At 42.4% G+C, this 25,222-nt stretch overlaps 1 protein-coding gene across 1 annotated transcript in view; it reads left to right on the top strand.

The window, feature by feature from the left end:
- Positions 1-5,289: 5,289 nt before the first annotated feature.
- Positions 5,290-25,222, top strand: part of Sntb1 (syntrophin beta 1) — a 251,274-nt gene continuing 231,341 nt past the window's right edge. Inside the window, exons 1-2 of the mRNA XM_036208878.1 lie at positions 5,290-5,397; positions 5,733-6,521. Of these exons, the coding sequence (XP_036064771.1) occupies positions 5,951-6,521 (571 nt within the window). The 5' untranslated portion in view covers positions 5,290-5,397; positions 5,733-5,950. The remainder of the gene's footprint in view (positions 5,398-5,732; positions 6,522-25,222) is intronic.

Genomic DNA, 25,222 nt, shown 5'->3' with positions numbered 1-25,222 from the left:
AGTTAACAGTAGATGTTCTCTGGGAGGAAACTGTGCGGGAAGGAGTGGCTTGGGTGAGCTATAAACAGAAATAGGCTCTCAGGCTGGGAGGCAAAGTGAGGAAGGAAGTTTGCTATTTCTCATGGGTTGAGGGAGGGGTAAACAGACATGTCTCCATAAAGCAAATGAAGATGATGAAGAAAGGAATCAAACAGGTCGCTCTCAGACAGAAACACCTCCCTTCCCCAGTGTGCAAAGTGTGCTCTAGTATGTAATAACCAACCTAGAACATGAGGGAGAGTTTAGCTACAACCTGAAATAATGACTTCAAATTTTATCTCATGTTACTTTAAAGATGAACGTGGTAGGACATGGATTTCTTACTCTTCCTGATCTTCTCACATCTACTTAGACCATTTTGTTAAAGTCTCTAGTATGTGTTGGAATATGATGCCTGTCAGGGATTTATATACCCACAGTTTTACCACTGTGTTCAAAGGTCTTTAAAAATTAAATCTACATTTATCATTCTAAGTTTACAAAGAAGATAAAAGATATAACTATTAAGGAAAGGTGGATTTCATTAAAATGAAATACAAATTAAAATATTAATAGGAAGTTTGTTTTAATTATTGGTTGTTACAGACGAGGAAGCAAAAACAGAATTCAGTAAGAGAAAAAAAAAAGATGAATAACAAGGTACTTTATAATGGTGCCTTGAGTTGTCTTGGGAAAAGATAGAAAACTAAGAACAATCAAATAACTCTCACTTGATTGACTGGTTGGCCGAGGGTTTGGGTAATGGACTTTCTAGTTTACTCAGGACCTGCCTAGTTATATGAAGGCATATGCAAGGAAGGGTGTCTCCAGATGCTTTTTAGATGATGCTGGACCTATTAGCCAACTGGGGCACACCAAAGGAGAAACTGCCCTGCCTCCTGTTCATGCACCATTGCTTTCCTCAGACCCCTTCTGTCTTCATACTCTATCTTTGAAATGTGCATCACTAACCCAGACTGAGAATTGGAATTTGGAAGCTAGCTCTTTTCACACTAATTCACTCCAGCACCACAGCAACCTGTTCTCCCCATGTGCTGCATATATATATCTTCCTGTCTTAATCTGTGCATCCCTGGGTGTGCTTGCCTCCAGCACCTGCCATACATCTCCACAATAGCAGGTACCCAGTGTTGAATCAATATGCATTTGCCGGGCTTGTTCACTTTAGGGGGGATACATTTTGAAACCTCCTGTTCCTCTTTTATTCATTTCCCTAATATGACCTCATACATCAAAGAGTTTTGCTGTTCTTGCACTGTCTACCCTGAATCTACTATCTGTTCATTGGGAAATGTGCATACAGAGAGAGACAGAGAGAGAGAGAGAGAGAGAGAGAGAGAGAGAGAGAGAGAGAGGGAGAGAGAGAGAGGAAGGAAGGAAGGAAGGAAGGAAGGAAGGAAGGAAGGAAGACCCTAAAGATGCTCAGTGCTATTCTTTAGAAAATGGTGTCAAAAGTACAGAATTTTTCCAACTCCAGATACTGAAGTATGTTTTCTCACAATTAGACATTTATATAATAAAAGATGATATAACATTTGAAATCAGGACTGCTACTCCAATATAAAACACATTATTGTTAATGTTCAGAAATGACAAGGAGGGTGATCTACCCTGCAGTCTTCCTTAGTCCTGCCTAGGAATCTGGTCCATCTACTCCTCACATGTCTCTCTTTTTCCTTTGAGCTGTCACAGCCATACTGCTCACCTTTCGGTCACTTGAACTAGCCACACCTGGCTCTCTCTCTCTCTCACACACAGTCACCCCACACTAGCCTTTGCTTCTTCCTGCCAACCTCCTCTGGATCTTTGCAAGGCTCGCCTTTCCTCCTCCCCTTCCTTACACCTTTGCTGTTTTCATACTTTATCTCTGAAATGTGACTCTCTAACCCGGACCTGGAGGCTGTCGGCTTTCACATTCATTCTCTCTCAGCACCACAGCAACCTGTTCTCTGTCCAAGTCTCAGCTTCTCCCAAAGGATCTCGGTGATAGCCTCCACCTGCTCTCCGTAGGCCTTTGGCACTCTTCACTTTTCCGTCTCGCTTCTTCCGCCACCCTTATTTCATAGCATTTGCCTCTATGTGGAATTGATGTGTACAGTTTGCCCTTGTTCCCACTCGTCCACTCACTACAACAAAGGCTTCCTAGGGAAGGCCTTTGCCAGTTATTTCTCCTATATCCCTGCACCACAAGAGCATCTTGCACAGGCTAGGTCCACCCAACACTGTGCAGTCAACACGTGAGACCACTGCTTAGCGGCCACACACTGCTGCTCTGTCATGCATGCTCCGGTCTTTGGAACAGAGGAACCCTATGACTTCCTCTCGCGATTCCACAACCACTCATCTCTAAATAAATGCACATCCCATGGAAAGCAGGAACAGAGAAACCACACGTTAGGCTGGATGGCACATGGAAGTCAGAGTATAGGGAGAAAGTCTCAACAGACCACAGGAAAGCGCAGTGTGAACGAAATCACGTTTCTCAGGGGCGGGGACGCGCTTTAGGCACCTTTTGAAGAATATTGACCTTGATGATCAATAATTAGACTTGCTTTTGCTACAAACTCACTCTACAACTCATGCTTCAAATGCCACCCCTGTAAAGGTGAGTAAGATGGAACCCCTACTGTCCTTTCCAGTGGCCACTGTTTTTAAAAGGGGTGACCTATGGGGCCCTGATTTGACTGAGAACTGGAAGGTCTCGTGTTTTAAAGCCTTGGTTCCATGTGTCTTCCTATCGAAGGCAGTAGGACCTTTGAGGGCCACTCACTGTATTGAGAGGTCATCAAGCCATTATATCTAGTCCTTGAAGGGGACAGTAAGTCCCAGAAACTTCTTTCTGCCCTTTGCTCACTGTCCCTGAGGTGAAGTGTTTTGGCTCATATGTCCAGCCTCTCCAGAAACTCAAAGTGACAGAGCCTAAACCATAAAGTGTGACCTCAGAACCACGAGCCAAAATAAGCCTTGTCTTTGAAGAAGCTGATTATCTCAGGTGTTTGCTACCGTGATAGAAAGCTAATACAGGGGCCCCAGGGGAGAGGCTTTTCTTTCCTGGTTGTGGATATTGTAAAATTCCACTTGACCATTCTCACTGAAAAATATCAAGGTGGATAAGACTTACTTTGGAGAATCTGCATTGATAAGAAGTCAGTCGTGCAGCATTGTCTCAGCTAGAGAGCCCACAGATGGCTGCCCTTTTCAAGTATCACCATGTCTATATAAAAGAGTGTATCAATGGAGGAGGGGAGGGTGCTCTCTAAGCTTGCAAAGAAAAGAAAGGCCAGAAGAAAATGCTGGTTCTATCTCCTAGTGAAGGACAGGGCTTTCACCCGACACTTGTCCCTCCCCGGTGGTAAATAAAGGACTCTGTCCTCAGATGAGCACTGGGACCATAGCTGCTAGGCTGTATTTTTAACAAAAGTAAGACAATGGTTAAGTTCTAAGTCCTGCCTGCCATTTACTAATTACATGAGCCAGGTAGGTTATTAAACTTGGGTCTCCACTTCTTCACCTGTAAATGGGAGAGATCATTAGAGAAATGGCCCTCAAGTATCGCCCAGAGGATTGTGTTAATATGTGCAAAATACTCAGGACAGAGGCTATAATTACAGCCCCACTAGCAAAGCCACATGCATGCCTCAGGCTCCATGCTAGCCAACATTTGTCTGCTTTCATTCTGATGCAACTTTAAACTGGGAACGTATTTTCTTTCCATGTAAGTATGTCCACACAGAAGAAAATGTGCTTAGCACAGAGATTCGCAGAAGGGTCCATCCCAGAGCCAGCCCTTTCTAATGGGTAATAGGTCAATTACTTTGTGGGTGTGTCTGGCATTCCTCTACTGCTTGGTAACAGAGGCAAGGCACTAGTATGCTGGCTGGAGGATTTCTGGTTCAGGAACAGGTTGGTTTTGATTTCTCCATCTTCACATTGGCACTCTGGTGCCTAGCTCAACCTTAGTTTTGTTTTATTGTTTGTTTGTTTTTGCAGTTGGAAAGCAAACACTTAGTAATCATGGGCCTGAGACCTCAGTCTCCAAAGCAGAAGGCCAGATGTCTCTCTAGGTTTCTTCCTAACAGTGGTACAAGCTGTGCTACTGTCCCTATCTGTCCCAGGCCAACAGGAAGGACTGCAGGGTGCCTGGGGCAGCTGTCTCTGTTGTGGGCAGTTTCATGAAAACCTAAAGAGCTTCTTGAAATACGGAAGATTCAGATTTATAGGAGCAAGGGAGTTGAAAGCATCAAGGGCCGAGTGTGAGGTGACTTCACTTTCTCAAGAAAGTCTCTTCAGTATTCCCTGGGAGTTCTGTGACCCTGCATGGGACTCCATAGGGATTCCTGTGAGGTTTTAAGCATTTCTCTGAAAAGGACTGGAGCTGTTTGCTTCTGATACCCATCAGTGTGGTGATGACATACGTGTTCCCAAAGACCCCCTACTTGCATCTTTTGGGGCTGACTTCACCTTCCATAATTAGCAGGTTTTGATATGTTTTAATTGTTTTAATACTTATGGTATCATATCTTATTATTAGTTCATTAATATTTTCCCTAGCTCAATCACAGAGTTATAGTTTTATCTTGTTTTCCAGAGAAAAGAGAGAGAGCAGCTGGAAGACAATTAGATAAAGAAAAAGTTAACACACCTTAAATGAGCTATGAGACCCACTTAGGGTAGGGGGAGAACCTGAGAAGGTTCATAGCAGAAGAACTCTGGGATGTCACCCTGTGCCTTGGACCACAGGTTTGGTGGCATTTCCTGACTGGCCTAGGAAGAGAATCAAGAATTACAATGCCATCACTTTGCGAATGTGCAGCTTAAGATCCAAGCAAGCAGTGTTCGGGGGAATTTGGATATGCAGTCCATTCTGAGTTTTTAAAGAAGACACTTCCTGTATGGAATCTGAGCAAGAAAGAGGAAGGCTCAAGATGCCCTATGGGCTGGCACAGGGGTTGGGGGAGCTTGGAGCAAAGCACAGAAAAGAGATGGAGTTAGAGGCTTGTCCTGGAAATGAGGACCCCTGTGGAAACTCGGGGGCGGTGCGGAAAGCTCCCATCTTCGGACTCCCTAAAGACCCCATGCGTTGACTAATAGGACAGGGGTGCTCAGACTTAATGCGACTACATTCTGTGACAGTTTCCCCCTGGCTTCGTGCCCAGCCTAGAACCTCTCTCTGCAGTTTCCTTCCTCCCCAAGGTCCGAAGGGAAAAAGGAGAGACAAGCAAGAACTGAGTAGAGGCAGGGAAGCTTTGGTTTGAGGAAGACGTGGGTCTCCAAGCAGCTGACGCGGAGGACGGAGGGAAGTTAACCCAAGAGAATTGAGTGAGGGGGCCACAGAGGCAGAACGCGCGCCCGGCAAAGGTGAGAATGGAGGGTTGAGAAAAAAAGGGGGTAGGCTGCGGGGTGGGTGGAGCAGCGCAGGACCTGGTAGGTTTGGGGGAGCCGCGGCAAGGTACAACAGAGAATTGAGACACCCAGGTCTGAGCCAGCAGCAGCGCGACGTGGGAGTGTGACGCTGCGGTGACCGAACAGGTGAGCGGCTGGGGCCCCGGGTCTCCGCCCTTGCCTCCTCCTACCGATTCTCCACCGCACTTGGCGCCTCCGCGGCTCCTCTCAGTTTGGGGTTTTGCAACTGGCAGCTGGCTTTATTTTTTTTTCCCCTCCTCCCCTGTCGAGGGCTCTCCTTCTTCTTTTAGGTTGCTCCACCCCGCCCAGGATCAGGCGAGGGGGAACCAGTTCAGCAGCTGCCAACTGGCGCCCAGCGCGGCCGCGAACACGGGAAGTGGAGTCCTGAGTGCGCGCTGCGGGGCGTTTGCTTCTCCCGCGCCCCGGCGACCCGCGTCCTCCCACCCGCACCCCTTCTCCACTTTTACCCCCGTTTGCAATCACATGGCATTTTAAGAATGCTGGAAAGATGGCGGTAGCGGCGGCGGCGGCGGTGGCTGCGCCGGCTGGCGGGGGAGGCGGCCGGGCGCAGCGGAGCGGACTGCTGGAAGTTTTGGTGCGGGATCGCTGGCATAAAGTTCTGGTGAACTTGAGCGAGGACGCCCTGGTGTTGAGCTGCGAGGAGGGCGCTGCAGCGTACAACGGCATAGGGACTGCCACCAATGGCTCGTTCTGCAGGGGCTCCGGGACCGGGCACCCGGGTACTGGTGTCACACAACCCCCGGACTCTCCCGCCGGGGTCCGCACAGCCTTCACGGATCTCCCCGAGCAGGTGCCTGAGTCCATCTCAAACCAGAAGAGGGGCGTGAAGGTGCTGAAGCAGGAGCTGGGAGGGCTGGGCATTAGCATCAAAGGGGGCAAGGAGAACAAGATGCCCATACTCATCAGTAAGATCTTCAAGGGACTGGCAGCGGATCAGACCCAAGCCCTGTATGTGGGCGATGCCATCCTGTCCGTGAACGGAGCAGACCTGCGGGACGCCACCCATGATGAGGCTGTGCAAGCGCTGAAGCGCGCAGGCAAGGAAGTACTGCTGGAAGGTAAGGGGTTAATGCTGTGCGGGCCTTACCCCGCAGCACGCACCCACTCTTCTGCCCATCTGCACACTCACACTGGGCCGCTCGCCCTGCAGGACTCGGTGGTGCCTATATTTTCGCAAAGGCAGTGGCGGGCATAGACTTCTGACAACTTTTACCACCTGGGGGCAACTCGTCTCCATCCTGGCTGTGACCCAGAGTGTTGTACTAAGACTAGATTGCCTGGGTTTTCTTGGCTTGAATGGGGTGCTTTAGTGCACGGTGTTAGAAGCTTCATCCTTATAGGTGTGTCTGGTTTTATTTTTTATCTATCTATGTATCTATCTATCTATTTATTTATTAAAGCTGCGGACAATCCAAGTGAAATGCAGATTCTGGGGAGGGGAACGGGAAATGGAGAGTAGATAGGATTTGCATCTGCCCACATTGACTCATGGCAGCTCTGGGACTTTTCTACTTCGGAGTTTTCACAGCCTGGGCAATCCAAACCGTGAAGATTTGAAAGGTAAAGAAGCCAGAGAAAGGTGGCAGTGTTTGAATGCTAACCTCAACCACGCTTCTCCACTTCCCTTCCCTCCGGCTGGAGAGTCCGTGAGGCTGTGCAGTTTTGACTAGTGCCAAAGGCTGGGAAAGATGTTGCAGATTTAGGCACAAGTTCACTTCCCCAGCAGGGTGTTCAGCCGGTCAGTCCGGATTCCAGGTTCCTCTGGGTGGAGAGCTGGTGAAATGTTTCTTTCTGCTTGTGTCTCCCAGAGTAGTGTGAAATTGACTCTGCATTTATAAACAGTATTCCCTGCCCATGAATGTGAAGAACCTTAGAAACTATCTCTGAAGAGCTGGTGTCTTCAACCCTATAACCATCGAATGGACATGGAATAGGAAGCGCCGGTTTCCCTACATGTGGCAACATGGGGGAAGAAGGAACTGGGCAGTTTCCCTTTCCCCAGAGCTGGGTTTTCTCCTTCTCTGTAGCTCTTTGCACACTTTCACCTGCACTAACACTGTGGGACACTTTCATCGATTTTTCTCAGCTTCCTCTTAACTACAGGTTGGGTTGTTTGGAGGTCTTTTATTTAAATAGGGGGCTCTCCAGAGCTTTGGTGGCCAATGGCATACATGAAGGGTGAGTAAATAAAGGAACTCAGCCATTGAGACAGTATTGCAACCTAGACTCGATGATTGACTTAAGCCCTTAAATTAAGATGTAATGGGTTCCCTGTTCACTCAACTGTGGTGCTGGTGTGTGACACCAGGAAACTCAACTTTCCTTACATGTGACAGCTGATGCAGCCTCCTGGCCTGGAAGACAAAGAAGCTTTTTGTTGTTTGTTTGTTTGTCTGGAGGATTTGTGATGTCTTCAGATTTAATTGCCCCCTCCAATTCTAGAAAGTAGAAGGCTATTTGGTTTTGGCTTGATGATTAACGTAAGTAAACAGGAAAAAAAAAATTCTTGATCAAGTGTGTGTTGGCTTGGGTGACAAGGGACAGGTAGGATCTGGTGAGAGTGTAGTTTGGACTATAAGCTGCAGGGCACCTGCTCAGTTTGTGATCCTTACTGAAAGTATGGAGGGAGGAGGTGAGAAAGACAGCTCATACTTTACTTCAGGCACTGCCCCTTACGCCATCCCTTATTCCTGTCTTTGATTTCAATTTAGTGCATAATAACTTGGCAAGAAGGTTTAAAATGACTCTTACGCCAAAAGAGGAGAAAAAAAGTGACTCCCTGGAGTTGAAAATAAACTTAGGAAAAGGTGTGTGTGTGTGTGTGTGTGTGTGTGTGTGTGTGTGTGTGTGTGCATGTGTGTGTCTGTCTGTCTGTCTGTCTGTGAAAGGGTTGTGTACTTCTTAAAGAGAACTGGAAAATACATTCTGTAAGGAACTCTCCAGTGACATTCTAAAGAACACTACATCCTGTGTTGCAGTCAGAACACCTAGGGGAGACCTGGGGTCTCCTAGGCATCCCTCACCCAACTCTTCAGTAATCGGCAGCTGGTAAGAGTTGCCGGTAGAATCAGGTATGACTTCAAACCATGCCCTCCCTTTACGACATCTTCCCTCCTTCCCTCCTCATCTAACTAGACAGAGTTGGAGCCTTGTGACTTGCACATTTTAGGCTAGCATTCTGTCACTGAGCTTTACCCTCAGCCTGCAAACCCAGTGCCTCTTATCTGAAGCCAAGTGTTTATTGTCATTCATGGTGCCCACTGAGGTGGTAGTGGGCCCATACCACCAACCCAAATGGCACAACTCTCTTTGTTTGTCATTTGGTGTGAAGCAAGGATTCCCAGGGAAGAGGCTTATTAAAACCACCTCCAAGGCTTTTGAAATTCTCATACCCTAGCAGAGTTTCAGTGTCTTCTTGTGCAAAGTGAGAGTAAGGAAAGTGTCACCTCCTTACTTCGTAGGGTGACCCTGTGCAACAAGAAGAATACAGGGCATGCAAGTACTCTCTCTGCATTTATGCGGTTCAAATGAAATGGCGATGAAATACCCCTTCAAAACGGGGGATCCATTCTTCTATCTTACTGGAGTTGTTGTTTCTTAATTTGACTTTTTAGGAATTATTTTGGCTCTTGATTTCTAATATCTATCTCTATCTATCTATCTCTGTCAATGAATCAATCATACTATCTATCTGTCTATCTGTCTGTCCACCTATCTACCTACCTATCTATCTGCACCAAAACTCTAATGCCGAGAGAGCATTCCTCCAGAGGCCACAGGAATTAAATATACTCTGGGGAAAGAGACTTACAATAGCTAACATTCCTGGAGCAGGCTCTACACTCATCTGCTTGGCGTCTCCATGAGGCCAATACTACTGTTGTCCACTTTCCTAAAAAAACTAAAGCGTCATATTATCTACCTAAAGCAACGACAACACAGCTAAGAGGGATCCAAGTCTGTCTGATTTCCAAGGTCAAGTAACCTCCAGGTAAAGCTAATGGCCTGAGCTTTACCAGGGAACCATGTGCTTGAACCAGTGGAAGTCACTGGGTTTCTGGCAAGTTCTTCACTTCTTCCCTGAGCAGGAAACAGCAATTGTGCAGTAAACTCAGATGGGAGAGACAAGAATAAGGGTGTGGTTTTCTAAATCAAATACACCGAGCATCTCACCATCAAATGAAAGCTGCTTGGAGAGAACAGAACTCTATAAATCAAAGTTGAACACATGGCCAACCACGAATGCAAGCTCCAATTCTAATTTAAATTGTAAATCAGCCATAGCAAGTCAGCAGTGTGTTAACCGAGTACTCATTGGAATTAAGATTAGAAAATTTTCCAATATGAACTTATTTCTCATTTTAAAGAGAGGAAGCAGATACCCCACATGCCACCAAGTAATGTAGGAGCCCTACATTCCCAAAGGGCATCATCATTCACGTAGACAGCAATGTGACCAAAACCCTGTGGTGTTGGGCAGGACATGCCTGCATAGACATTCTGGGCAGTTACGGGTGCAAGGAATACCTTTATTATTGTTGTTTAATTGAGTTTGGTTATAGTGTGTGTGTATGAATGTATGTGTGGCATGTATGTGTATATGTGTGTAAGCAAGAGTTCAACAGCAGTTCTGTTCCTCAGTGACTCTCCACCATAGTTTTTGAGACAGGGTCCGTCTCTGAACCTTAACTCACTGATTTTCCATGACTGACTAGCCAGTGAGTTCCAGGGACCCTCATGTCCCTGCCTTCTCAGCATGGGAATTATACAAGTGTTCTGCCATCCCCAGTTTTTTACCTGGGTGCTGGAAAACTGAACTCAGGACGTCGTGCTAACAGGCAAGCAGTTTACCAACTGAACTACTATATTCCCAGCCTTTGTCTTTAGTGTGTTAGTAAAACTGTAATGAAATGTGTCAGCATTTTTGTAGCTGAAGCAACAATCAAATTAATTCATCCATAATTTTTTCCAGATAGAGGAGACGAGTTTCTGGAAGTTTTGTGTTAAAGTATGGAGGTAGGGTAGACAGAAAAAACACTTGTTGAAAAGGTCCCCAAGGCACTGGACCAGGAAAACAAAACAAAAAAAAAAACTCAAGGGAAAACGCCAAGGACAGTTCTTGACAAAAACTGTGCCCAGAGGCTCCTCTCTGAGCTGTGCTTCCAGGAGTGAGCGAAGCAGAGTTCATTTGGGAAGTCACTCTGTAATTATCTTCTCTGGTGATGGGAATAAGGACGGTCGGACAAAAAGTTATGAGCTACAAATAGGTGGTGGTTTTTCTGGGGGGGCTGGAAAAGAATCCAAACTTTAAGAATTTCACTTTGTTAAGTGTGCTGCTTTGAAGGAAAAAGTATATCCCTATAGGGTCATATATTTGAGTGTTTGGTCCCCAGTTGGTGAAACTGTTTTGGGGAAGGATTAGAAGGTCTGGTCATGTTACAGGAGATGTGTCACTAGGGGTAGGATTTGAGCTTGCAAAACTCCACTTCATTCTCAGATAATTCTCTCTGCCTCATGCTTATGAGTAAGATGTAAGCTCTTAGCTACTGCTCCAGTTCCATGCCTGCCTGCCTGCTGCCTTGCTCATTATCATGATACTCATGGACTCATCCTCTGAAACTGTAAGCAAGTCTCTGAATAAAATGCCTTATTTTATAAGTTGCCTTTGTCATTGTATGTCTTCACAGCAATTAGCTTGGCTCTTAGTTTTGAACTTCATAAGTATACTATAGGTCTTTGGATACCATTGCTTTTTTGTTTGGTTTTGTTTTCATTGAATCCACCTTGTCAAATCCACAACTGAAGATGGAGATGCTTGTATGGTATCATTCAGGGTCTAGAAAAGTCTTTCACTGTGAAAGACTACCCAGGACATTTGTGATCCTTGGTTTCTGTAACTGAACGCCAGTCGTGTGGCACTTGATTACTAAAATGCCTCTGTGCATTTCTGACTGCAACTAGAAAGGGTCTGTTGCACATCCTCTTCCTTGAGAATCAGTGATCTTTAACAGTGCCCATGCCATCGTATCACAAACTACTGCTCAACCTTTCTGAAATTCCTTTGGCCATACAGCAATGGCTAATACACACACGGCAAGATGCCACACACCCTTCTTAGTACTTTATGTGGATTAACTTATATCCTCACAATAAAGTGATACTATTTATATCCCTGTTTTACAGTTATATGTCTTGCAGAAGACACACAATGAGTTACTGCTGAATTGCATTCAAGCAAGGCTTTACAGCTTTTGATCTCATCAACAGCCTTAGGAGATAAGCAGATTAGGGATGATTCACCCCCAACTCCTTGATTAGGAGAGTAAAGTTGCAAGAGGTGTGAGGACATTTTTTAATTAGGTCTTCCACTTTCTTATCTTCTCTCTTGTTGCTAATAAGTTACAAGAAACCTTGGTGAGTAAAGGAACACAAATTCATAATATTATTATATTTAAAAATGTCTTTTTTGTTTCTGTGTGTATCTTCATGCCACTGCTCATGGATAGAGGTCAGAAGACATCTTGCAGTAGTCTGCTCTCTTCTTCTAACACATGTGTCTCAAGGACTGAATTCAGGTCATTTGGTACCTTGACCTGCTGAACCATCTTGCCAACTCAAAATTTATAATCTTATAGTATAAAAGAAGATGTTTATGTTTATTTTATGTATATGTGTACTGAGCCTGCATGTATAGGTGATTAGTATGTATGTATGTATATGTCCCATAATTGTGCCTGATGTATAGAGAGTCTAGAAGGTGTTGGATCAGGAACTCAAGTTATAGACTGTTGTGAGCTGTCACATGGGTGCTAGGAAGTTTATAAACAGGTCTCTACAAAAACAGCACACACTCTCCACCCTTTGAGCCATTTCTCGAGTTCCCAATTTTACCATTTTTTTAAAAGTCAGAAATCTGGCATAAGTCTATGTAAGCTAAAACCAGGTATGCCTGCTTGCTTTCCTCTCTGAAGACCCTTAGAGAGAATCTGCCTCCGGGCCTTTCTAGAGACTGCCCATGTCTTGGCTTTTGATCTCCCCTTTTTCTTAATGCCTCTGATGGCAGATTGAGTCCTTCTCACATCATTCCCATCACTTTTCTGCCTTCTCCCATCTCAAGGACACTTGTGATCATCTAGTTACACAGAGATGATCCATGAAGACCTCACTGTTTTAAGGTCAACTTCCATCTTCAAGCTTCATTACTCTTTGCCATGGCTGGTGACTTGTTCACAGGCTCTGGAGATGAGGGTGGAGGCATCTTTGAGGAGGGGCATTATTTTTCTGGTCAAATTAATTGCTGAAGTTGCACTGTGGGAGAATATCCAAATAGCCTTTCTAAACTGTCCTCCACTTTTGTAAATAATCCCTTTCTCCATCGCTGCAACAGAAATTTGCATTCATCTGCATATTTATTCCCTAACAACTAGTTTACTAATACCAGACACAGACAACGCAGATTCTTACGGGGAAGAGGAGTTCTGCCTTCGAGCCATGATGAGATGCCATGGTACCTCATGAGAAGGTCACCTAGAATATCCTTAGGGAGGGCTGCACAAGGCAAATCCTTAAAGGAAACCCCCCAAGGAGCTTGTGTATCAGCTGTAGCTCAGTATGGCTAAGAGTTCAGAGTATGACCTTCAGACCTTAGAGATAGAGAGTTAGAGGATTTTAGAGAACTGGGTGGACTTCACACTGGAGTTAAACATCACACTCAGTTTTGCATTTCAAGAAGAGGACCCAGACACATGCATGCTTCATGCATGAGGCTGTCATGCCTTTGGAGGACTGAACCAGCTTCCACAGTCAACCCATAATCACTGAAGTTCAACTTCCCACCTTAACTACAACTAGAAACATTCTCGAAAGCTGAGCCTGGGTCAGAAGAGTAGCCTTGCTCACACTGTGAATTTATAATCAGGTCAACCTTCAAAGGATAGTTAGGCTAATATTAAAAGTCCCTTTGGTTCCCTAAGAAGAACTAGAGATGCTGGGGAGTGGTGACTTAGCTCATGTTATCTTATGAAGTGACGGTTTTTCTAATTTGATTATCTGATGGTACCTGAGCTCAACCCCATGCACACTAAATAAGCTCTAGAAACTGTGCCCTGACAGAAGAAAGCTAGAGAGATGTCAGCCTGAGCCCTGATTACAGGGACCTAAAGAAATCGAGCTATTGAAGGTTGACTGTGATGTGGCTGGGCTTACAATAACAAACTGGCCTGAATTCCTATAAAAACCAATATGACACGAGAGTAGTGCCTGGCACACATTAGGCTATTAAAGTGTGTTTGAGAGAAAAATAACAGAAATAGAGATGGGTAGAAAGGAAGAAGTAGAGGAAATAGAAGAAGAAAAATGGAAAGAGAGGGAAAGGAGAGAAAAAAGAAGACATGGAAAAGAGAGAAGGAGGTGGGGGAGGAAGGAGGGAACTAGAGGGTTATAAACCCTTCTTTATGAATCCCTTCACCCACCACTCACACTACTATGTTACAGTGAATAACACTCTACCTGGCTCCATCCCCAATGGAGGAGTGTCTTTATAGGCCAGAAAGCTCTTACTCAACACAGCCCAATCTCAACAGACAGCTGAAGAACACAGAGTCAGATACAATCTTGAACGTTACAGGGAAAATGTAATCAATCTTTTAATGTTATATTTATAACCACCTTTCTCCCCCCCCTTCCCTCTATGTGGGGCCCACGAGTCTGAATTTGCAAGAATGCCTTCGACCTGGGGAGATGAAATGTCGGCCTGGGTATTTTAACTGCTTCTTTTTTGAGCTTATGTGTCAGCCTGAGGATTCAGACCATATTCCTTTATGAAGCTGACTTGAGCGGCTCTTCTGTCCTTTACTTCGGCAGCAGTGGGTAATGTTCTTCGTGTTCAGCTATGTGTTTTAGCCGTCACCCCATGGAGTTCACATTAAAAATAACTCCCTGCACACAGCTCTGTGTTTGTGAAAGGTATCTTGCAGAAGCTTCCAGTGGTCTGCTTAGTGAAGGAAAATTATTCTCCACCAGCTACTGGCCTACTAAGCATTCTATTTTAAATGATGCATCTCAAAGCAGTTAATGTTAAAGAAAAGCCAGAAGTTCCCTTGCATTTATACCAAGCGTTTTATATACCAAACCTCATTACCCACTTCACTGGCCTTGATCTATAATAGTACTTGCCTTTAGCTCTGGCCTGCAGAGTGAGACCTAAGCGGAAATATATATTACTCACTAGGAAATCAAAGTCCTAACAGACCCATGCAAATGAGCTTCACTCTCAAAATGGGCTAGACAGGATGGAAAAGTTCCAGATTCAGAGGACTTGTAATGGAAAATAAAGTGATGACCCATGCTTAATCTCAGTATTTTTTTAAAACTACTCCTCATCCTGTGGCTTTAAGAGTCATTGTAGCATTCTGATAAGTGTGGGAAGATTTGTCAACAACTTGACTGGTTGCTGAGTGCTGCTGTGCTGAAATCCAGTTTACTTGTATCAATATTCAATGGTCTCTTTTGATTTGTTGAGTTTTGTTTTTATCGACAGTTGGTGGTATGGAGGTCAGGCCTCAGTTTACTCTGTCTAGGCTTAAATTCGTATCTTACTGCTCTTTGGCTGTGTGAGCCCACTCAAGTTACTTAACAATAAGTCTCACTTTCCCAACCAGTAAAATTTTACTCTTTGGTTTGTCGTGAAGGGTAAAATGAACCTGTATGGAAAGCAGTTAACCCATTCCCTGGAGCTTAATAAAGAGCAAGTGATTGATAGCTGAATGTCACATCTGTCACGTGTTTATCTGAGTATTATTTTAAGATAGAGTTCAATAGTCTATGTTAAAGAGATTAGTTACATACCAGGTAAATTCTATTGCAAGTACAAGCTACGAAAGGCTGAAGTAACAGATGCCAAGTGAGAGTTCACCTGTGACGGGACCCAAGTGATGATCTCACACAAGCTGATGTGGTTGATGAGTTTTAGTAACTTCATGTTCTCCACCAACCGGTCCACAGTGCAGGCTGCTGTGGTATTGAATGAAAAAGTGCAGGGTCTGCACTGGAATGCTGATTTACAGCATTATTCAGGAACACATAGAGAGGAGTTTTATAAGGAGAAAACCAACAGGATTTACCTTATACAGCAAAATTAAGACTTCCAAAACTTATAGAAACAGGAATATTTTATCACCAAAAAGAAAGTTTTGCTGAAACTTAAAATGCATGTAGCTGTTTTATGCCAATTTTATATAATTGTATTTATATAACTGCTGTTAAACCAATATTTATATTTCTATTTTTTATTCTACTAGATAGTATTGTATTTTATGGAATCCAAGAATCCACCCAATAGAAGATGTATCATGTTTGCATTTCTATAAGAAAGAAAGAGTTGCCTAAGATGAATCATATAAGGTAGCTGATGGCTTAAAATTTGGACACCAAAGGGCTTTCCTTTTTCTGTTGGGTGAAAATAGAAAGAAACCCATGCTGAAGAGAGGGACGACAATGAAACTTGCCAATCTCAAACTGGGTACTTGTAAAAGACTATTGCCTTTGAGATTTGGAACAACAAATCAGTTTCAAAAGTATTTATATTTGTATTTACAATGTCAATGTTGTTGTGTGCTTAGAAAATATTCAGGCGGTAATGTAATGTGGCCTCAGGTTGTGGGGGGGCACCCTAGACGGTTGACAGAAGTAGCTGTAAACAGTTTCTGGAAGAACTGAGTTCCCACACAAACACCTAGTGACTGGAAGACACCAGAGATGCATGCTGAGGTACATTTGCAAAACCAGTGGTAACATGAAAAGGGCCAGTGGAAGTTATTGAATATGATGTGTAGTGAAGATACAACAGCATTAAAGTAAGGAAATTTTACTCACAGTCTTTTATTGGTGTGGAGGTATTTATGCTGTTTTAAATTAATGTTGTATTTTAAGCATTCAAAATAACGTTTCATTATGCCATTTTCACATGTACTTATTGCTGTATTTTACTCTCCTTTGCTTCCCTACACCATTCTCTCCCATTCTGTCCCCTGCCAGTTCCTACCCTCCCCCCAAATAAACTCATTCTGCTTTCATGTCATATGTATGTATGTATGTATGCATGGATGAATGCATGGATGCATTAATGCACACATGGGTGGGTGCAACAATAGATTGGGCATATGAGAGGCAATGTGTGACATGTCTCTTTCTGAGTCTCACCTGTTTTACTTAAAGTGATGAACTTGAGTTACAAGCAAACGGCATTTCATTAATCTTTACTGATTAATAAACCTCCATTGTGCATATATACTATATTTTCCTCACCCTTTCACTTGCTGACAGGAGTCTAGGCTGATTTTTATAAAGATGTCACCTTTCTGCTAGAATGGTTGAAATCGTATACTGCTTTTCTAAAGAAAAGAGACCAGTCTAGAGATTTTTTTAATATAAATTACATATGTATCTTAAAAATTAATAATTTAAAATTGCAGGAGAGTAAGTACTGCCACATCATTTACATAATGACCAAACAAGGTATTAAGACTATCAGAAGCCAAAAGAACATATCGGAGGAGAGGCAATAGCAAGGCTACATAAGCAAAGGAAGATAAAGCAGCAGGAACTGCTCGGCTCTTCAGTGCCTTGCATTTCAAACACTGCCATCTGAAGCCTTCTTCCATCTGCAATGGAAACCCAGGTTAATGATTTTTCTCTTTTGTTCGCCATATTCTTATACTTTCTTTCGGTTCTCTGCTTCGTTTTTAGAAAATTTCTAAATTAAAACAATGTGTGCTTATAGCATCCCTTTGTGTGTATTTCCACACAGCCCCTCCAGCCTAGAATGTTAGAGTCTATCCCATGTTTCCAGAACACAAAAGCCAGAAGGTTAACATGTAGTAGTAGTAGTAGTGATTTAGTGTAAGTACCTTTGAGTTCATATCCTGAGGAATGACTTAGACTGCTATTTCTTGATGGACCGATATGTTCTACTTTTACCCTGAGGCCCTGACTCTCTGACTAGTCTCTTCTTGGCTTGGTGCAAGTGCATCCATCCTGGCAGATTGCCCTTGTCTTTCCTTTATGTCTGTCCCTGGACACACTGTCACACAAACGCTCTGTTTACTCCTTCACTTTGCAGTGATGCATTCTCCAGTTGCTTCCTGAAGAAGATATTAGAGACAATGTCCAAAATGTTTCTAAAGTATTCTCTCACTGGATTGGTAATATGGTTAGAATATTCAAAAGAAGCTAGCAATGTTTCCTTAAGTAGTTTCTGGCAAAGTTTTTAAATGTCATTTTTACTTTACTGTTTCCAAGTATGATATTTTTTCCTAAAATGTTTAATAACTTCTTTATGTCACTGATACTCTAAGGTTTTTTTTGTGATGTTTCCTTTGTGCTAGAGACTCTGTTCATCAATTTGCCAAGCTGTCTATGAGGGCTAGATAGCTAAATTCATTCATAGGTAGGTTCCCTAAGGTCTAGCTGCCATTGATGATGCTGCTATAGCTGCAAATCTCCTCCTCCTCCTTCTCCTCCTCCTCCTGCTGCTGCTGCTGCTGCTGCTGTTTCTTTTTGGTTTGTCATGACAGAGTTTCTCTGTATAGCCCAGAACTGTCCTGGAACTCAGTCTGGAGACCAGGCTAGCCCCAAACTCACAGAGATCTACCTGTCTCTGCCTCCTGAATTCTGGGATTAAAGATGTGTGCCACCATTGCTTGGCTAGGTCCAGCTTCTTAAGCTGTGGGTCACAACTCTCTATGTCAGTCATGCCATTGAATGTGGGAGCTGTGAAAATCTGGTATCAGGGAAAGGTTTCTGAATGTACAACAGCCAAAAATCCATTAAACCAAACATGTGAAGAATCTGAGGTGTTTCTTCAATGCTCACCATCTTGTGCCATGGAACTTTATTGCACTCTTGGTTCTGACTCACATAACATGCACACTGTGCACCGCACATGCCATCACATCTTGCAAACCCAGGTAATGCTACATGGAATGTGTCAGCTCCAATTGGAGACTACTGTATATTATAAACTGGAGAGTTTTCACCACACATGGTGTTCTGCTCTTACAGATATGTCATGGTTGAGTTACAGGAAATAGAGACTTGAGTATTTTCCTACCATCTATCCCTCAGCATGAACGTTTCAAATTAGTGCATCTTTGCATCATGTTATATTAAATTGTTTGATTTTTAAAATTGAGTTGCTGACCTGAGTTTCATAGCAATTCTTAAATGAATTTTGCCTTGAGACTGGGACAGAATTTTAACAATTTCTGAAATGACTCTAAAAATACCCCTGCAATTTTGTGCTCTGTATTTATGCAAATCAGCATTTTCAGCATTGATGATTAAAAAATGAAAATATCTATCAATATGTGAAAAATGTTGAAGATGCTCTGTGTTCTGCAGTATCAAATATCTAATCAGGAAATATTTAATTCCTTATGTAGAAATAAGCACATACATCTCAATAGTATGTGAATCTGCTTTCATCTTCAATAAGTGGTAAAATTGCGGTATACCAAATAATTGTTTTATTTTCAAGACTTAATTTCACTTTTGCATGTGTATGCTTGCATGTGCACATGCATGACATGTATGTAGTACCTGCAGAAGTGGGAAGAGAGCATTAGATCCCCTGCAGTTGGAATGACAGGTGGCTGCAAGTTGTTCAAAATGAATTTTGAGAACCAAACTCAGGTCTTCTGGGAGAGCAGCAATCACTCTTAACTGGTAAGCCACCTTTTGTTTTCAAATGAATTTCTTTATACTTTTTTAATTAGTAAATGTTTGACTCCTATACTTCTTTTTTATAAATATATATTCAAGATCGTGTTGTCAACTCACAACAGTGTCATGGAATATTCTAGAATCTCAAGGCAAATACAGTAATATCTTGTTAGATACCACCCAAATTCCTAATTTGACTTTGACACATCAGGTTTTGACATTCCTCCTGTGATGTGATATCTTGACAAAGCTGGGTTTCTCTGCTGCAACTGTGAGTGAGAGGTACAAGTGCAGTATGGAAGGTATAGAAATCACTGTTGAACAAGAGGATGCCAGTATCCAACATAATTCCAAGGTTTGAAAAGTTGAGTAGTGCGCAGAAAGTGCTAAGATTTTAGGACATGCATGCTTCTACTTTAGGGATTTCGATCCTGAGTAATAAACAAAATTGATAATATTTTAGGGATAATTAAGTATTTTGTTGAAAAAAAAAGGAAAGAAAAAGCTCCAGACATAAGGACACTATTTACAAAAACATCATTACTGCCAAGCTACACCTCAGTTGTGGAACACGTTTCTGTGATTTTCTGCAATTCTCTTCCTATTTCTTTGCTCTCTGTGTGTGGAAATCTATTTAGTTGAATATTGGGCCCTCTGCATTGACTCACAAAAATCTCCTGATTTTTGTCATTGTCTTCCTCTTTTTCCTCCCTCTGATACCTCTGGTTTTATTTTTATGTGCCTCCTCCTCAGGAGGACTGCTATATTCTTATCTACAGCTCTTACATCAATTTTTTTCATCTATGATATATAGTTCTACTTTTAAAAACCATTTTCTTGGTCTCTGACTGCCCCCTTTCTACATCACATCTCTTGTTGTTTTGTAGGTACAATAACTATACTTATGTCTCAAAGAATGTTAATAGATTTTTCAAAGATATTTTGTCTGAACTAGTATTCACTTAGTTATCTTGAAATTCTTTTCTATTGTCATAATCTTGAGTGTGCTGTGTATACCTAACGATTCCTATATTTGATCTATGGCCCACCTTTATGAACCCCAAGTGCTGTGGGATGTCCTGTATGCTGTGAATATATGTTGCTATTATTGATTGATAGATAAAATGCTGATTGGCCAGTATCCAGGCAGGAAGGATAGTGTAGGCAGAACAAGGAGAGAGGAGAATTCTGGGAGGTGGAAGACTGAGGCAGGGAGATGCTGCCAGCCACCATGAGAAGAAGCAGGATGTAAAATTCCAGCAAGCCACGAGCCACTTGGAAAGGTATAGATTTATAAAAATGGGCTAATTTAAGATATAAGAACAGATAGCAAGCAGACTGCCACGGCCATACAATTTATAAGTAATATGAGTCTCTGTATGTTTATTAGGGGAACATGTGTGGGAAAGATTTGTCCCAATTACCAGCAGGCCAGGATACAGGAAAACTTCAGCTATACCCAAGAGTTAGGACCTGAGATCAGAATCTAAGTTCAAGAGCTTTCTTTTTGATAAAATCATAGGTAATTCTGGAAGTAGAGCAGGACCTGAGACCATGGAGGGAATGAACACATGATGTCCACACTGACTCATGCAGGCCCCTGGGGGACTGAGGAAGCTGGGTAAAACTTAGCAATCTCCACCCATCTTTTTGTTAAGGCATATACTTCTGAGACAATATTAACTCTCTGATACTTCTAGGTAGTATCATTGTGAAGGCTGCGTATATCCTTACAAAAGATGCCCCAAAGCACAACACTGCAGTATTACCAACCGGATGCCCTATGCTGAATGCAGAGGTGGCAACACACTAACTTGGGGGCTTCATCATACTCATGTCCTAACATAAACATGTCCACAAGAAATCATGACGAAGGAGATACTGTACACATCCCTAGGAACATTTACATTTTCATCTAAAATCTTTTATAAATGGCAGGTTTAGGCCAAGACTGATTATACTATTATTGGGAAGCCTGAGAGGCATTACTTTGGACCACTTATACTAGCTTTTTAATTTATTTGAACATGTGGACATAAGAGAATCTTTCTGATATAGTTAGTAGTTGATTGTACAGTTCCTGGGTGTTAATGATAAAGAAGTTGGTTGAGTTGGGCTGAAAGAGGAGGTACTGTGTCCAACCTTAGCACTAGTGACATTTTGGGCATATGGGTTTTCATTGTGGGGTGTCATCTAGGGATTATTGTATGTTTAATAGTATCATTGCTTTTAACTGCAAGTGCCATCCTTTTCTCCTAGTTCTAACAACCCAAAATGTCTCCAAGTGTTGCCACCTATCCTCTGGAGGGCTTGGGAGGCACCAGAATAGATCTCTAGCACTGGTCAAAGCTACCCAACATCTTGGCAAGTCCTGGGACACTTTAAAATCCTGCTTGACCAAGTCTTTCCCACATAGATCCAAAATGCAGTTAGTCTGGGGCTCATTCCAGGCATCAGGAAGTTCAAAAGCTCCCCAAGTGACTTGTGTGTGTGTGTGTGTGTGTGTGTGTGTGTGTGTGTGTGTGTGTGTGTCTGTATGTGTGTTTTTAAGGCTGAGAAGCAATGGCCAAAACTGTCCATCCATGAACAAGAAAGCAGTGAAGCAATGTGTAAGACCATCAGGAATGCTGGGGCTTATAGCGAATGGAAGTGACGAGCTCCAGTATAAGCTGAACAGCCTGAGTTACTTATTGCTAAGTGGACAAGCTCATCTTTTCTTTTGTTTAATATCTCTGGCTCCTGTGGATTGATTGGGCTTCATTTATGTTTGAGAGCATATACAAGAATTAACAGCATACCTCTCTTTTGTTAATACTATATTATGAGAACAAAGGAACAACTGAGTCACAGAACAGTAGCAAAAGCTAAGCATCAAGCACAGCAGACATACTGGCCTGGTGACCTTGTGTGGTTGACTCACTGTCCAAGCCTTGATTTTCTCCTTGGTAACACAGAAATAATGATGTTATTTCATAAGGCAGGATGAAAATGAATTCACCAATATAGACGTCAGTACGTTGTCTGATATGTGCAGTTCCAAATGAGTAGAACTCAGTACAGTGTCTGACATGTGCAGTTCCAAATGAGTAGAACTCAGTACAATGTCTGACATGTGCAGCCCCAAATGAGTTGGCATCACTGTGACTTACTTGTCTTCTTCCACTCATCTAGACAAGGGACAAGGGACAAGGGACACGTTTTTAATCCATTCTAATGTTTCAGTGATATCAACATACTCATCCCATTGGTTATTGCCTGTTGCTTGTCAGAGACTGGGTGTAAGAAGATTTGGGCAAAAGTAAGAAACAAGTGAGTTTAGTTATTGGAATTTATAATTGGATGCAGAGGAAATGGAATGGGTGGCATGTGAGTTCTTGCAGTGTTTCTGTCTGCAAGTAGCTAGTGATGACACTTGTCATTACTAGATATTCAGCTATAAATTCCCTCATTACTTCTACTTGAGTGGTCATTAGAAGTGATCTGGGCACAAAGCTTGTTTAGGTTGGTTGTTCAGGAAGTAGGTGGGAACCAGATTCTGATGCCTACCAATAATACTGCCCCCTCATACAGCTGTATTGGTCAGTATTTGTCAACTCAGCACAAACTAGAGCCAACTGAGGCAAGGGAATCTGAGTGGAAGAATTGCAGCCATCGGACTGGCCCAGGGGCATTCTGTGGCACATTGTCTTGATTAACTGTTGACTGAGTGGACCTGGAACACTGTTGGTGGTGCCATCCCTGGTTCAGCGAGTACTGATTTGCATAAGAAAAGAAGCTGAGCAAGCCATGGAGAGCATTATTCATTCTTCTATGGTCTCTGTTTCAGTTTCTGAATTCAGGTTCCTGTCCTGAGTTCCTGCTCTGGGTTTCTCTTGGTGATGGACTCTAACCTGTAATCCAAATAAACCCCTTCCTCCCACAAGTTGCTTTAAGTCATGGCGTTTATCAGAGCAACAGCAAGCAAGCAGAACACCAGCCTTGTTGTGAAGGCTGCTACCTAGATCAGCTTGTCCACTTTGGCGATGAGACAAGCCCAGGGATCCATTCAATTAAACATTTTAGTAGACTTCCTTAAATCGTCACATGTAGTGTTACTTGATAGAGTTATTTTCTATAAAGAAACAAATAGTATCATTTGATCCAAAATGTCAGACGAGATATACTTATGCTGAAAGTTGTTGTTTTCCTGTAAGTCAAATGAAATTGCTTTTTCATTTACTACAACTGGAAACTTCAGGAAGTCCGCGTAATAAATAAAGAGTTACTCGAGATAACAGAAGTTTTAAAATGGTTTTGTAAAGACCAAGAAGTTGCCCAGAAGTTGTGGTCATGGCTCTTTTGAGATAGAATTGAAAAGCATAAGGTAAGGGTAGCACTCTCTCAAAAGCCTTAGCTACTCAGAATCTTAAAGCGACCAGAGCGGAGAGGGACAGAACAGTAACAGGGGCTAATAAGAATGATGACAGTATATCTACAATTAGCCCTAAATAAATTACGAGAAAAAAAATCAGTGTTACCCACAAAGCCTGGAGAACCCATAAATTGAAAAAACATGAATTGGCATATTAATGCTGTAGTTCTAAAACTCTACCATACTTTCTTTCTAGCATATCACAGCAAATAGTTTTATTATATAGAATCTGTGTGAAAATATACATGTATATTGTAAGTCTTCCCTGGTCACAACTATATTCCCCAAAACTTGTACCTGGAATTCAGTGTACATTCTATAAATTCTTGTTGAGTAAAAGGATTAATGGCTCTCTTTAAGTAACCTAAAGCATTATAGAAAGTGCTATGATTATTCAATTTGAAAGAAAGTGTTTATGTTCTGGTGTTTATCACAGCAACAGCAAGGAAGCAGAACACCAGCCTTGTCTTGAAGGCTGCTACCTAGATCAACTTGTCCACTTTGGTGATGAGAAAAGCCCAAGAATCCATTCAATTGAACTCATTAGTAGACTTCCCTAAATCATCGCATGTAGGGTTACTTGATAGAGTTATTTGCTATTCAGTAATTTTTCTATCCTGTGAACCGTTCATATGAAAATCTGAGAAAAGCTAGCTGTTACAAATTAGTCAACTGGTGGGATCTGGGAATGGTGGTAGGGGAGGTTTAGAGAGAATGGTTATTTCTCCAAAACACTTCAGCATTCTATCGCAAATCCTTGACTTGTGTGGTGCTTTGGGACATTGTATGGCCTAAAGAACTTCTTGATGTTCTTCACAGCATTCTACTGAGCAGCCATAAAATTCACCTTCCTAATACCAAATTCACCAGTTTGTCTTTCATTCTTCCACTTCGAGTCCTACAGGGAAAGAAAGTTATGTGTAAGAAAAGCTTCTCTCACTGGACATCACCCTATTACTGCTGTATAAATACTTTTCAGAGGCTTTTTCCCTTCACAGCATAAAACACTATCATACTTGACCTATATTAAAATGTTGAAGCATATATTTATCAATAAGAACAACACTGTGAGTTAGTCATACTTATAAAAAAAATTCTTTCATGTGGTTCAAGAAAGATATGAAGTTTTTTTTTTTTATGTAATGATTTTGTTGTTGTTGCTAGCAGCATTAAAATTCAGATTAATTCTTTGGCTGTTAATGTGTTCCAGAATCTTGTAAATAGGATTTTTTAAATCAACAATGAGCTAGTTAAAACAATGTAGAGTTTGAAGTTAAATAGGCTAGGCTTCAATTGCACAGCTCTTTGGACCCCAATTACCCAAATATTTATCATTGCAATTCCAAGAAGCGCAAGACAGTAGAAGAGAATGCCTTTGAGCTGGAGTTGGCCGCCTGAGTGGAATACTTGCTAAATGGAAACCTGGGAGATTCTGTTAGAAAACAGCGTTTGTTCATGGGCAGCCCATGACCTGCCTCTTAGATTGCCACTCATCTAATATTGGAACAGTGAGATTACAAGTGGACGCTGCAATTGCTGTGGAAAACCCCACCAGGAGTTTATCGTATTTAATGTTTCAGAAAACTGTCGTTTGAAGGTGATAACTAACCGCATTTCTTAATCAGGGTG

The sequence above is a fragment of the Onychomys torridus genome, chromosome 16, assembly GCF_903995425.1.
Source record: "Onychomys torridus chromosome 16, mOncTor1.1, whole genome shotgun sequence".
NCBI classification, from domain to species: Eukaryota; Metazoa; Chordata; class Mammalia; order Rodentia; family Cricetidae; genus Onychomys; species Onychomys torridus.
Note: the sequence above shows the minus strand (reverse complement) of the source record. Positions and strands in the feature narration are given on the sequence as shown.